Source organism: Physcomitrium patens, chromosome 13 (assembly GCF_059467195.1).
Source record: "Physcomitrium patens ecotype Gransden chromosome 13, ASM5946719v1, whole genome shotgun sequence".
NCBI lineage: Eukaryota > Viridiplantae > Streptophyta > Bryopsida > Funariales > Funariaceae > Physcomitrium > Physcomitrium patens.
This window is the reverse complement of record NC_143422.1, coordinates 6,988,846-7,004,260: the sequence shown is the minus strand read 5'-3', so window position 1 is coordinate 7,004,260 and position 15,415 is coordinate 6,988,846. Positions and strand designations below refer to the sequence as shown.

Genomic DNA, 15,415 nt, shown 5'->3' with positions numbered 1-15,415 from the left:
TTCATGTACAAAGAAATATAAATAAATTTGAAAAAATATAAATTGGCTAATTTTTATAAGGACAAAGAAAATAATCAATGAATGAATCCTTGTTTGTAAAATATCTGTTTTTGAGAAAAAATTAATGAGTAAAGTTTTTGAGTTGCAAAAATTCTTCCTGGAAACAATAGGATCATGTACATTGAGTGCTGTTGTTGTGTATGACAACAAAAAAAATATTCTTTGAATCAAGAGTGATGGTTGAAAATTGGGATTGAGAGGCAGCCCATGAACAAACTTCAGCATCCATGTGAATGTGAATCAGTGTGGGCCGAATGAGGGGATAGAATATGGATCAGTGCGGGCCCAATGAGGAATGGGTTCTGAGTTCCCAACCTGCCCACCTCCCTGGTTCCCTTACTTTCCCTCCCTCCTTTCCCGGAAATCCGATCGGCGGTTGAGATTGGATCTAAGCGGCATACGATCCGACGGCCCACGATGGCGGAGCTAGTCGATTGAGTTGGGAGGTTTCAGCGACACAATTCTACGAGTGGGGGGGGAGCCTGGCGAGGGAGGCTGAGTGAGGAGTGAGTGTGCTGCGCCGTGTCCCAGCGTGGCCTCTGTTTTGAATACATGGCGTGGTGACACGGTTTGCTCAGTTGCGAAGATGATGATGATGTCATGCATGTCCTTCCCCTTCGCTATTTTGTTGTTATACCACATTTCTTTACTCCGCACGGTCCAGATCTCGTTCATGGAATATCTCCTATCAACACAACAACAAGGTGCTGTGATCGAATCAACTCTAGTGCATTTGTGCGATGTCGACGCGCGATTGGCAGTTACCAACTTGATGTAGTTCTTAGTTGGGCACTTGTTTTGTCTGTTGTGGTTGTCGAATGTCGTGAGATTAACTTTTTCACCTGATTTTTTGAAGATGGGTGCGAATCCTGGCCGCATCGACGTGAGCATGGGCGGTGTTCGATGGCTACTCTTTGCACAGGAATTTTGTGTATAACTCCAAGAGGTGTCCAAAACTTGCATTTAACGCTATCAAACTACAGATCTCCAACCCTAAACAGTCGCATTTCTAGACTAGGTATTTACAAATCTTGTTTCGGATCGCATTTGTTTTTTGGTGGAGGCTTGTACTTTTGTAGTTTTTAATGCTTCTCTAACCGGAAGGTTCGCCTAATCCCAAATGCACTGTCTAAGAGCAGCACATCTACTGAAGGTATTGCACCTTACCATATTCCGCAATGACTTGTCCTGTGATTCCGTCTTTCCTCTAGCTAGTCTCGGTTTGTTGATCTGCCATTCGACGCAACATTGTTGTGAAGTTTACAACAATGTTACGATAGAGTCCACTGACAAAGATTCCGCAAGCGTTGATAGCAATGGTTAGGACCAATCGTGGAGCCTGGAAGGTAATACCGAAACTGTGCACGTCGAAAAAAACGTATATGTTTTTGCAAAAATTGACGAAGATTCTGAGAGAGCACGAGAGAAAGATTTGTTTATGGAAGCTTCTGAAAGTACTCCGAAATCAACTTACCATTCCTAGATATCTGAGATTGAAGCCTTCACTGTCAAGTTAGGATGTGATTAGATTGTTCGATTGGACGCAGTGATATTTCTAGCTCACGATCTGGCTAAAGATATGTTTTTAGCTTTTAAGATAATTATCTTTGACGAAGTGGGCCTTCCTTTGGGGTCATGTACCTATATGATTTGGAACGATTTAATTTGTGCAATGAGTGCATTATTAAGATTTTAGATGGATCTCATTTTTTGCAGTCATGAATGAAAAGTGAGTAAAAATCGTTTGATCGATTGCATGAGTTAGCTTAGCGTTCTTTTGAGTGGCAATGATAATATGTCGAGCTCAGATGTGAGAAAATTCTCCCATAGTGACCTTTCATGATGGCGAGACGTGTCCTGGCAGACTTTTAGGGACTTAGGGAGCTGTCTTTCATTTCATCAAATTCTTGGATGCGCTTGTTTCACCTTCTCATCGTGGACGGAGAAGGAACGTGATTGCTTCGACTGTGTTCGATTTTTGAAGTTCGTGGTACGTCGTTATTGATTGATATTCAATGTGAATGGGACGCCATTGCAGTCAGAGACACTGTCCATCCAGAGAGAGCTGGAGACACTGTTTACATCTTTGGATGTTCATTCTTAGTGTCTTCAAATGCAGACTTTGAAATTATGTTGCATTAGTCCATGCACAGGCGGTCGCAAACGTGTCGTTTTGCCAAAGCTGGCTCCTCTACCGGCCAACATTGACTAAATACATCCAGCTAAGACGTTGAATACCATAGGATGGTCACGTCAATCCTCCAAGCGATCAAGAATCCAACCATGTCCTCGAAACTTCTAGGAAACAATTATGCGTGAAAACAAATTGACACCTTTTGTCACGAACCACTTTGTTTCCAACATAACGTTCCTTACATTTTATTCAGCTTACCTTTTACTGGACTTTTCAGATTAAGTTATCCTGGGTAAATCCAGCATAAATTGTTAGATCACTGCCGAAAACTCGACAGGTGCCGAAAATGGAAAATGGATGGTTGGTGGCCCCAGTAATGGTGCCTGCGTTCAAACTAGCAACTGTGGAAGTTTGAGCAAACCATATGGCAATGCCACAAGACACAGGTTGGTTATTTATTTATTTATTATTTAAAACTAAGGTAGCAATTCCTGCATCTTGAGAGATCTTCAACCCTGTCACTGAGAGTGGAAGTTGGAGAGTTTACTGATGTGGGTTTATTGATGATAATCGGGATATCTCCCTCTCCATCCTTGCTGCTCCGAGACTTTCTCCATCGCCCACTCATCACTTCCTGACTTCCCCACACGGCTTCCTCAATCTTCGTCCCAGATCTGAGTTCAATCATCACGTCACATCCCACACCTGCGCTCTCCACTTCTGGTTGTCTTCGTTTCCTATTGATTGTAGAGATTTTGGAGCTTCTTTTGGATTTGTGGATCTAAGTGCTTATCAGCTGCTTGGAGCTCTAGTGAGACGGAGTTAGTTGGCATTGGAGTCACGTCGGTTGTTCATTGGACTTGGTCGAGGTCGCCAGTCGTGATCCGTGTGATTTGGATCTGAAGTGTGGGTTGGAAGTGGACGGATTGTCACGAAAGATTAGTAGTAGCGACAGAGCTGCTTATATTGTTTTCTCGATTTTGGTATTGTTTCTGGGATCGCAAGAAATTTGTCCTGATATTTTGGAAATTGTTGAAGATGAGTGGCAGTTGGTGATCGTGTCATCGAATTAATACTCAAAGTTGACTAACGATTTGAGACTTCAAGTTTGAACGAAAGAAGAGTAGTGAAGATTTGATTTGTAGATGAGTGTAGTAATGGGCTTGTAGTAACAGAAGTGAGAAAAGGAGAGATGGAGAATGGCACACGGAATGGAGAGCCAGCCGCACTCTCAGTTGTGGCGCAAGAGATGACTGCTATGGATCTTTCATCGCCCCCACATTCTCCTCCTGCACGGCAACCTTCTCCTCCATTTGTGCAACGGTGGGTAGCGTATTCTTCCAGAAACAATCCCTACAGTAGTTTTCTTAGGATTCTTGAAATTCTTGACGTTTGGCAATCCTCATGTGAAAATTAAGCAGCTTACATTTCCATTTCGATGTTGAGCAGGGAGTTGAAGTCCGTGAATACGAGGGTATCAGAGAAGCTCCAGCAACAGGAAAATGGCGAACAAGACACGGCGATCTTCGAGCAGACTGAACGCGAAACAAAGCTGGAGCTGTACCAAATTGATCCACTTGTGGATGTCAAAGGACTCAAAAGGTTCTCATTTCCGCAATCTGATATCAAGATATTCTCGGTCCAGTTTTAATTATGCGAGGCCTTAAGTTTAATGCACTTCCTGACCAAGAGTTGTTGCTTTCGTGTCGCAGTATGGGAGGCCAGCAGCCTGGCTTGCCACAAAGCCCAAGAGATGTGGATGAATACTCCATCGACGTTGATCGCCCTGGAGAAAATCCAGGCTATATTTCTTTATTTTTCGAGGTATGTTCGGGGAGCTAACACAGTTTCTTATTCAATTCTTAATAACAGCTCAGTACAGAGAATCTCCGAAAACCTTCACGGACGTTTTTCCGTGGTCGATGTTTTATTTGCCACTGAAGTTTCAGCTAATTGGATGTAGCATATATCACGGTGAGCAATACCTGAGTCTTTGGTCTAGCTAGCTATTCATAAGTTCTGAGCATCCTCTTTCTCGCTAACATACGGTGTGACAAGTTTATGGTTTATTCCCTGCAACTGCGGCTCGTTTATCTTTTCAAAGAAGAATGCTTAAGACTCATCTTCACACTTCTGCAAGCTGACGACCCTTTTGTGTTGTGGCAGGCACAAATTGGGAAAATGGGTACCCTGATGGGAGTTTTTGTACCATGTCTCCAGAACATTCTGGGCATTATTTTTTATATTCGGTTCACATGGTGAGTTAGATTTTTCGGTACTTTTCTCATTATTAGATAAATGTGTGGATTCAAGTTCGAAGACTACTTCTGTCGTTCTGTCAATGATACGGATGCTGTACAGGATTGTTGGTATAGCAGGTATCTGGAGCAGCCTTCTATTAGTATGTTTGTGCTGCCTGTGCACATTCTTAACTGGCATTTCCCTCAGTGCTATTGCTACTAATGGAGCCATGAAGGTTAGTATCTTGAGTAAAGGAATTTCATGTGTCGAAATTCAATCAATCATGTATTTGCAATACTCTTGTCTCAAGGACATATGCATGTAAATCATTTAAGGACTTTATATTTGAAGCAGTTTGTCTTCCATAAGATTCCAACGTTTTATCATTCTATTACAGGGTGGGGGTCCCTATTACCTGATAGGTCGGGCTCTTGGTCCAGAGGTTGGAGTAAGTATTGGATTGTGTTTCTTCCTGGGCAATGCAGTTGCTGCATCATTGTGAGTTCACATTTCCCACCTGAATACTACTTTTCTTTCGATCCTCCATTTTCTGGGGGTTTTGTGTTGAAACTCTCCGAGGAATACCCACATGTCATGTACTTGTTTGCAAATATGAGAGCAGTATTTAGTGCTTTCTTTCTCTAAACTTTTATTACGGTAGGGATAATCAGATTGACACACATAGAATTCTGTTTGCGGATTTTTATGTTACATGTATGATTTATGAAATTTACGTATTTACAAATTATTAATTTGAGTTCCTGATATATAAATTTATTATTTGAAAGAGGTGTTTGTTTACAGCATAGTAATCTACAGAAGCATACAATAAATGCAGGTACATTTTAGGAGCTGTGGAAACATTTCTGGATGCAATTCCTGAGGCAGGTCTTTTTAAAAGTGAGTTATCTACTTCATGCTTATTTCACTTTAGGTATCATCTTTTGCTTTTACACGCTATAGTTTTTGGTTTATTGAACTAAGCTTGCTATAAGTTCATCTTGAAGTGCATGCTATTTGCTTGCACCTTTCCTTGTTCCTTCTGACGTATATAGGATATAACTATGGGGCATAGTTTTATGGCGTGCACTTGTGCACGGGGCATCTCTGGAATTTCACTTCAGTAATAATTATGTTACATACTTACATTCTATTGTGCCGTTGCAATGTATGCAGGCACAGTGACTTCCTTGAACTTAGCACCTTCACCATCAGGAGTGTCTGAAGTAATGAAGAGCCCAAGTATACATGACCTTCAGGTGTATGGTATTGTCCTTACAGTTGTGCTCTGCTTGATTGTTTTCGGAGGAGTCAAAATTATCAACAAGGTCAGCCCGGCATTTCTGATTCCTGTGCTTCTGTCGATATGCTTCATTTTCATTGGTGTCTTCACAGCACGTGGAGACAGCGATACATGTGAGACCTCTTATCATTGTCGCTGCCTCTTTTTTGTTTGTTCTTTTAAGTTTTGGTTTTAGGATGTTGCAGTATGCCGTCACCATCACAACTCTTTTCCTCAATTTTCTTTCACATTCAAAAATGAAAGTGATAATATTATAGCACATTATACGTTTTGGATCTACTCCATGAACTCCATAACGTGTACACCAATGTTCTATTTGTACTGTTTGATCAATTGCAGCGGGAATAACGGGCCTGAGCTTTGATACGTTCAAAGGCAATTGGGAATCTAGTTATCAAACCACAAATGATGCTGGGATACCAGCTCCGACTGGGGTCTACTGGAATTTTGAGTATGTCACCACTTTTACATTTAGGTCAAGTTAATCAACACTTTCAAATTGCACCTACAAAATAGAATATGATTCTCTAGCTTAGATTTTGTGAGGGATGCTTACTTCTGATGTGACTTGTATGATTACAGAAACCTACTTGGCCTATTTTTTCCTGCTGTCACTGGGATTATGGCAGGGTCAAACCGTTCAGCTTCTCTGAAGGATACTCAGCGTTCCATTCCCAAGGGAACTTTATCTGCCATTGGTGTTACGACGGCTCTCTACTTGATCTCTGTTTTGATGTTTGGAGCAGTTGCCACTCGGGATGTGCTATTGACTGATAGGTGAATCTGTTTATTTTTATTTTTTTAAATTAATGGAGAAGATAATCAGTATTCTAAATATGATCTTCATTTCTAGCCTATGTTTTAAATAATTCTCTCTAGAAGTATTCGATGCATTCTGAATCAACTTTGTAGCGTTCACAGAAGTCTGTCATGAAGGCAGGCCACATTCTGAACTCTAATTCAATACCTCTGTGTCTAGGTTGTTGACAGCAACCATTGCTTGGCCTGTACCGTGGATCGTTCAAGTCGGAGTCATTCTCTCCACTCTCGGAGCAGCCCTGCAGAGTTTGACAGGTGCTCCTCGTCTTCTTGCTGCAATTGCCAATGACGATATTCTTCCTGTTCTCAAGTACTTCAAAGTACATGATGATGAGGAGCCTCACCTTGCAACACTCTTCACCATGCTGATTTGTGCTGGCTGTGTGATCCTGGGCAACCTGGATCTAATCACTCCCATTATTACCATGTTCTTCCTTCTTTGTTACGGCGGTGTAAACTTGTCCTGTCTCCTACTTGACCTTCTTGACGCTCCTAGCTGGCGACCTCGGTTTAAATTTCATCACTGGAGTTTCTCCCTTCTAGGTGCTCTCCTTTGCATCTGTAAGTCCTCTAACTTGCTCATAATGTGAACACTTCATTTGCGTACGGTTTGAATGAGCTATAATTTGTATTTAATTTAGCGTTAGACCTGACACGAGAATGTTTCAATTCTGAGGCAATCTTCATGTTGTCTAGATCTTGGCTTACAATCAGTTGGTCAGATTGATCGTTTCCTTAATGTTTCTCATTTCACTCATGCATTGCCCTTTGCAGGCATTATGTTCTTTATATCATGGTCTTTTACAGTAGTATCACTGGCACTCGCCAGTCTGATCTATTGGTATGTTAGTATCAGGGGTAAAGGCGGTGACTGGGGAGACGGTTTTAAAAGTGCTTATTTCCAACTTGCTTTGCGAAGCCTGCGATCCCTAGGAGGTCGGTGTTTTCTTTAGGCCTTCTTTTGAGCGCTTCTATATTCCAGTTGTGAATTTTCACTGATTCTGATCTGTGGATGTCGTACAATCAAGATCCTTTCTCATGTTTACTCTAGCTTTAGTCACAAACTTGACAAAGGTATTATTTCTGATAATGATGCAGCCACGCCTGTGCATCCCAAGAATTGGTATCCGATTCCTCTCATCTTTTGTAAGCCCTGGGGCATTCTGCCAGATGATGTACCATGTCATCCTAAACTGGCGGAGTTTGCCAATTGTATGAAGAAGAAAGGACGTGGCATGTCCATTTTTGCTTCAATTGTTGAGGGTGATTACAAGGACAAAACAGAAGAAAGCAGGCAGGTGTGTACCTACGTTTCCCAAGGCTACTAATATGTTGAACTAATTTAGCGTCCTGAAATATAGTTTCTTTTTGAACAGTATTTATTCACAATTCAAACTTTATTTTCCATACGAACTTCTGACTTGCTTTTCTGAATATTTTTTGATCTCTTCAAAAAGGCTTGTAAATTTCTGAGCACATACATCGACTACAAGAAATGTGAAGGAGTTGCAGAGGTTATTGTGGCCAATACTATGGTTGATGGATTTCGATTAATACTGCAAACTATGGGGCTTGCTAATCTGAAGCCCAATATTGTCTGCATGAGGTACCCTGAAGTATGGAGAGAAGAGAAGCACAGCAGTATTCCTGATAATTTTGTTACCGTTATCAACGATTGCTCTACTTCCAATAAAGCAGTTGTAATTGTGAAGGGTTTGGATATGTGGCCTGGCGAGTACCAAAAACAATATGGAACAATCGACCTTTATTGGATCGTTTGCGATGGTGGACTTATGTTACTTTTGTCACAATTGCTCCGCGCAAGAGATTGCTTCGATAGCTGCAGGATTCGGGTATGCCATTGATGCAACTTGGTATGTGATCCTGCTATTTCATTAAAGCTCATAGAATTCTGAACCTAATAGTTTCCATGGTATGCAGGTTTTCTGTATAGCAGAGGAAGATAGCGAGGCTGATGAGTTGAAAACAGACGTGAAGAAATTTTTGTACGACTTGCGGATGGAGGCTGAAGTTATTGTGGTTAGTATGAAAGCTTGGAAGGCTCGTCAAGCAGAAGATGAATCTAGCGGAGAGAAAGGGAGGGTGTATGCAGTAGAAGCCTTTTCCAAGTCTCGGAGAAGGATAGTCCAGCGTGATGCTAAGATGGTGGAGAAGAGCAAAAAAGGCATTATCATGCAGGCTGAAACGGAACAGCGAGTGTTGGATGAGCAACAGGTCAGTATTCTTCCCATATTTCCGCCCTTATCGAACACACTTTACCTGAATTCCTTTTGTTTGGTTCCATTTATGCATGACAAGTGTCCATTTTGAAAAACCAGTCGCTTTGTTAACAAGTAGGTGCTGAGTGTTTTGCTTGTGTGTCAGGTCGAGAAGTTCTTGTACATCTCCCTAAAGTTGAATTCAATAATCAAGCGATACTCAGCACTTGCTGCCGTTGTATTAGTCAGTCTTCCTCCCCCCCCTCCTCACCAGCCAAGCTTTTGCTATATGGAGTACATGGATTGCCTTGTTGAAGGCATACCGAGATTGCTTATGGTCCGAGGATACCGTCGTGATGTTGTCACCATCTTCACATGATGAAGATAGGTGCAATGTAATATCTTTCCAAGGAGCTGTTGACTTTACAATCTACCTAGTATCTTGTAGATTTTGCTTTTCATAGAATGTACTCTTTCTTCCATTTAACTTGTAGGTCTGGTTTAGGAATCAGAAATCTCTGCATCATTGATTGTTTCACTCATTTATTTCAATGCAGATATAGATTATTTTGTCAAATTTGTTGTATTGAACTTTCTAGAGTTCCATTACAAGAATCAAGGGCACCTAAATGTAAGGTACATACACAATTCAAGCGGTCCTGCAAACTATTTGATGATTAAATATAGTTTCTTAGTTTATTAGAGTAGAGTACCATTCTTTCCATCCACTTGTTGGTTTGAGTGTAAAGCACATACATGAATGATACCAGAGACTACTGTTTCCAACATCTCACATAGAAGGGCTCATTTCCATTAGTGTGCTGAATTGACACCATCTGGATGGCACATGGTTTCCATTTCAGATATTGGGACATACTTTAGGGTACTTTTAGAAATTTGTTTTAGTGCTGTGCTTGCACTCCCATGTGAGATTCATTTGGATCCAGTTGCTGGATGATACTTCCAAGCTTTCAATACTGAAGATTCAGTGCTACAATGTAAATACAGCCTAGACCCTGCTGGTATTTAGCCCAAGTTTTTCAGCCTTCTTGCCATGTTGCATGTCTAGTAGAATGGAGCTGTCACTTCACATTGTTGAAATGTCCACTCTATGTATCCAGTTACTGACCATTGCAAGGTATTCCTCTAACAGGCAACTAAATTCTCCTCTAAAAGTGATGTGGGAGGCTTTGGCCTACAAGACAAAACGTTGTTAGTGTGTGTCATACTGCTGTTTTTGAAGTGGCAATAGAAACTAAGCAACAGAAGAATAGATGTCTTCCAATTGCACACTGTGACAGATGGGAGCTAGAATTCTGGCAGATAGGATGCTGCTCCTGTTGTCAGCCATCTGTTAAGCAGCAGATGAGTGTTTTCAACTGGAGTACTTTTTGGTGACATTTAGATACTTTTTACTGGTCTGGACATCAAGTATGTTACTAATCTGCCTTCCAGGGCACAAAAGATGATCCTAGAATTTTAGTCCAAAATATGGATACCCTACAAAAATAATGGGTGGTACTAAAGGATACAGATATTAACATTCTTAAGAGTGTTTGCAACATGTGTAACATGAAAAATTTATGAAATGACAACAATATATATTTTTAAAATTTCCAGATTTAAATTTGACAACAAAACAATTTTTGGCTTGTTTTTGTATTCAAATGCTATCAGGTGCTTTCAATAATGCTGCTATGAAGTGGGTTGGAGCCCATGAATTGTGTAGGAATTTGACATTCAAAACCACATGCTTGCCTTTTGGCTGCACTGTCACTTCATTTAGTTTTCTATTTTAATTTACACTGTGTAAGAAATTATGGTATTTAATTTGTAGATATAATAATGACCAATTTGATCAATCATTTTTTTAATTCCTACATCTCATCCATTAAGTGTTATTTGTGTTAAAATGAACTAATTGAATTTACTAATTAAGTTCAAATTACTAGGTTGAAATAAATAAATATAAAAACAAACAAGCAAAAATAAAAACAAACTGCAAACATGGTTATGACCAACCCTTATCCACAATTTTGTTTGTACATTGTACAACATGTAAGATTGCTATCAGTTATTCACTACCTAAATTGTTATTTCAATCAATTATTATTTATAATTTTATCTTTAAATTGTCACAAAGATATTATCACTGAGAATCCGTTTCAAATTTATACAATACAATAGCCTTGTTAATACCTGTGACAAGCTTTTAGAAGAATGATAAAATCATATTACACATTTGTTTTCATGCACAAATTCTTTAATAGAATCTTATTGTCTTAACTTAATTTCATGGCAATCTCCAAGTATTTGTGCCTTGAAGCTATGTTCTACAGTGGTCTGAATGTATCAACCTGTGCAAAAAAGAAAAAAGAAAAAAGAAAAACTAACTAACTAACTCAATCATAAGTGGTTGGGATATTGTAATATATAAAATAAGTAGTCTATTAAAATTATATATATTTTTTATTTTTAATTTTAACATGGATCCAAAGTTATTATAAATATCCAAAAAAATGAAGTTGTATAATATAGGGAATCATCATTTTTAAAATTTTTCTTTTTTAGCCAAAATTTGAATAAGTTTCAAATTCACATAACCATTTTGTATATTAACAAATGTAGTAATAATGATGCAAATAAGCATTCCAATTTCTAAATCTTAATCAATATTAATATTTTCATGTAAACAAAGATCGTTACATACAATACATTGAGTGCTACCAACCAATCATTAAGCATGTAATTTAAACCAAATACAAATGCATGCCCAATATACTTTCAAGAAAAGATTAGAAATCTACATCAAACTAAGTCAAGCTATCTTTTATACAACAAAAGGAGAATCTAAGAAAGTAAGTATAAAAATAAGAAAAATCCTAAAGCTATACTGAAATAGCTAAAACACCATAGCCAAGCAAACCCTTATAACAAGTTCTCTCATTCTCAAAATCACTCATAAGACTTGACTTGATAAGAATGTCAAGTGAAGGATTTTTTTCTACTTAAGTATTCAAATTCTAATTGGCATAAATAAGTCAACTAATAGAAAAACTACTAATAGATTAAAAACCATTAACAAAACTAAAGTACATATATCCAACAAAATTTGGCACTCAATGCCATTCTATGTGATAACTATTGTATAAACAAAGATTTTTATGTAAAACACATTGACTACTATTAATCAATTATAAAGTATGTAATTTAAACTAAATAAAATTCATACCCAATATACTCTCAAGTCTCCTCTTTAGTTGATTAGGAGCCCTTCCATTCAATTAGGACTACAAAAACACATCATTCAAGATAAATGCCACCATAAAAAAATGCCAAACTATACTCCTTCAAACTTAGTATTATAATAGTTAGACTACCAAAGTGTGTGACATATACAATAGAAGAAATATTCAATACTTATGAAGAGATGAGGCATGACTTGAAGATTTCTTACAACAAGGACAAATTTAATCTTCTAATGGAAGAGCCAAAAGAAGTGGTATTAAATATGCCATATGCCACCTACATTGCTGTTGTTCACATAAAAGCATAGTAGAAGTCTCTTTCTTCTTACTCCATGAAAAAACAAAGAAGGCCAACTAGTACAACTGCCAATTCAAAATATATAGAATCATCAATAGGAAGATGACAAGGAGCACAATTCTTTGAATGCTCCCAATACTCTTGTCAATCCTTGCTTTTAACAACAAAATATTATTGGAAAGCACATTCTTTACATATAGAATTGTGCACCTTACCTTAACATTAAGTATTGTTGGCACCTCTTGTTGCAAGTATACATAATCTTTGCAACTAGGATTGATAAGCTCTACTATGGATATAAGCATATCACAAAGTGTCATGATGTGCAGCAATAAATAAGTTTTCTATAGCCATACGCATGGCTTATTTAAAGAACTCTACTATCAATAAAATCAATCCACCTTAATTACATTTGGTAGTTTGGTGGAATAACTTCACTTATATAAGATTAGATGTCTTTTCTTTTTTAACTTTTGTTTACATATGATTTTATTTTAAAATTTATTTATTTTTTAATTTTAATTTTTTTTAATTTTTTAAAAATTAAATTAAATTAATTAAATTAATTAAATTATTTATTATATTTATTATTTTAATCAATTAATTAATTATTTTAACTATCCAGCAATTAACTTATGAATGTTTTCATATACATCAAATTCTTCAAGAAAGAAGCAATCATACTAAAACGTTGATCACAATATCACAATTACCTATTATCATATTAGAAAATATGCACAAGAACTCTTCCAAACTTATTTTCTAACAACCATTAAAAATCAACTACTATCTTACAATAATATAACATGTGATCAAATGAAGATCTATTAAATATAAAATAATTCTTTTATATTTTTTAAATATAAATTATTTTCTAACAACCATAGATCTGTGTTGTCTCGCCTTACCATCCTTATTAATTCTATCGTATTCAAATTTTGGTATTCCCAACCTTGTTTGCCTATCACGGTTAATATAACCTGCTTGGTCAGTAACCATCTAGACCAAAACCTATGTAGTCCACACAAGTCTGACAACGTAGGTTGCCAATCTATGGATTTATTTATTTATTTTTATTTAATTTTTTATTTAATTTTGTTTTATTTTGTTTTATTTTATTTTTTTAAAATTCCTAATACACTCTTATAAGAGATTGTTAGGGGCCCTTTTAGATGTCTTTTCTATTCTATTCTCGCTTAAAAATAATATGTCTAATTTTTTACTATTTTTAATATATTTTTTTAGTTTTAAAGGCTCAAATAAAATATTTTCTATTTTTTATATTTCGCTTCATTGCTTTATCAACTTGATACCATTATTCTTACTTAATTTAATTTTAAATCATAATTATTTCATCTAATATTATAATTGCACTTTGTTCTTAATACCTAAATGAGTCTTTTCTTTGATAATTTATCCTATTTAACTACATCCATTTTTTTTTTTTTTTTTTTTTTTTTTTTAATTCCATTTATTTATTCTAATAATTTTTCTAACTAATTAAGAGTAAAAAAATTTGGCTTATATCTATTCAATCATGTAGACATTGAGCTGACACATCAAAATTATTTAGGTCTACAATTGGAGTTAGCTTTTCATATATTGAGTTGGATAGAATTGGCTCTCATCCATACAACAATTGATAAAGACTATAAGATAGTAAAGATGCTTATTTACTAAAGCAATAATCCATTGCAAACTACAATAACATCAATTCTTAATCACAATAGTTTCCATGAAGTAATTCCTACTTTCGTAATTTATATTTTATAGTCTGAACAACCTGCTAAGTTAGGCCAATTGCTTCATAATGATTTTTAGATATGATACAATAATCTATCAAGGCTTTAGTATATAAAACCTCGAAACTTTTAAGAAACTCTCTTCCTTGACATATTAACACTTCATCAAGTGCTCCAAAATGTACTAATATTCAATCAAGAAAGGCCATAGATACCAATTCCAAAGAGTTTTAACATAAAGCTACAAATTCAATCCACTTGCTAAAATATTCTACCATCACTTATATATATTTAGCTCCACATAAGATAACAACAAATAATTACAACATGAAGTAACACAAATCCATTACAGGCAATAGCTTCAATTGAGGTAATAAATTATTAAAGCTTAATCACATACTTCACATCAAAAAACATATATAGCCTTTTGTTAATATATATTACTCAACTAATATTGATTACATGATATAAAATGTAACTTGCATATCCCAAAATATCCAAATTGTTCATGTACTTATTGTATTAAGAAGGTTCTTTGATTTGGCCTTGAAATTATAAGCCTAGCTCTATTAAGCTACAAACAAAATAACAAATTTCTCTTTTAATCAAATATTATTATTCAATGACTAATCTTATTTCTTTCTATATAAGAATTAGCTGAAAGAAATATTCCTTATTGAAGCTTGTATAAAATTACAAGATCTTTTTATGCATCACTAATTATTTGATTCTTGTCCAATTTTTCATCTAAATTGTTGTCAAGAACTATGATTACAAAACCTCACATTAAAGTCAAGTATGTGGCTACATGCTATCTAAGAATTGCTTCTCAATCACAATTTCTATGCCATTAAGCTTTCATTAAGTCTTCTTTTAAAAGATATAGATTATTAAAAAAATATATTAGCATCTAAATTGATAATATCTATTCAATGCACAATTTTAAAATTATATTTTTCAAGGAACAAAGTCCATCTTACAAGCTTACAAGTAAGCTTGTCTGACTCAATAAGCCACTTCAAAGATTGATGGTTACTTACTAATATGAAATATTGACCATACAAGTAAGGTCAAAAGTGACCAATGGTCCAAATTGCTGCCAAAGCTTCTCCTTTGTAAGATGAATAATTTGACTCTGTATTGTTATTACTTCAAGAAGAAAATACAATAACATATTTCTATCTTACGTCACCTTTTTGTATCAAGACTATTCTCAATTCTATTGCACTTTAATTTATGTGTAGTTCAAGAGGTCTATTGGCATCCAAATATTGAAGCATTGGAATTGAATCCAACTTTTCCTTCAATATGTTAAATGCTTGTTGTTGCTTATGTCTCCAAGTCCATGGTT

General features: G+C 36.3%; 1 protein-coding gene and 1 long non-coding RNA gene across 2 annotated transcripts; both read left to right on the top strand.

Annotated features, from left to right (window-relative positions):
• The first annotated feature begins 538 nt into the window (after positions 1-538).
• On the top strand, positions 539-1,755 carry LOC149987921 (uncharacterized). The gene is made up of 2 exons (XR_016506010.1): positions 539-764; positions 917-1,755. It is a non-coding gene; the product is annotated as an uncharacterized LOC149987921 (long non-coding RNA).
• Positions 1,756-2,048: 293 nt separating this feature from the next.
• LOC112290677 (cation-chloride cotransporter 1) lies at positions 2,049-9,566 on the top strand. Its single transcript, XM_090255271.1, has 16 exons — positions 2,049-3,517; positions 3,644-3,796; positions 3,907-4,018; positions 4,361-4,452; positions 4,556-4,670; positions 4,833-4,933; positions 5,274-5,335; positions 5,612-5,851; positions 6,078-6,189; positions 6,321-6,515; positions 6,718-7,118; positions 7,332-7,493; positions 7,656-7,855; positions 8,015-8,410; positions 8,499-8,792; positions 8,943-9,566. The coding sequence occupies exons 1-16, from the start codon at positions 3,387-3,389 to the stop codon at positions 9,153-9,155; spliced, it is 2,979 nt and encodes a 992-aa protein (XP_090111397.1). The 5' UTR covers positions 2,049-3,386; the 3' UTR covers positions 9,156-9,566.
• Positions 9,567-15,415: the final 5,849 nt, after the last annotated feature.

What these genes read in the sequence shown, in the direction of transcription:
- LOC112290677 (XM_090255271.1), top strand. Translation starts at nt 3,387, where the DNA reads ATGGAGAATGGCACACGGAATGGAGAGCCAGCCGCACTCTCAGTTGTG. An exon ending in TCTCCTCCATTTGTGCAACG is followed by an intron (nt 3,518 to 3,643) that starts GTGGGTAGCGTA and finishes GATGTTGAGCAG; the next exon opens with GGAGTTGAAGTCCGTGAATA. An exon ending in AATGCAGTTGCTGCATCATT is followed by an intron (nt 4,934 to 5,273) that starts GTGAGTTCACAT and finishes CAATAAATGCAG; the next exon opens with GTACATTTTAGGAGCTGTGG.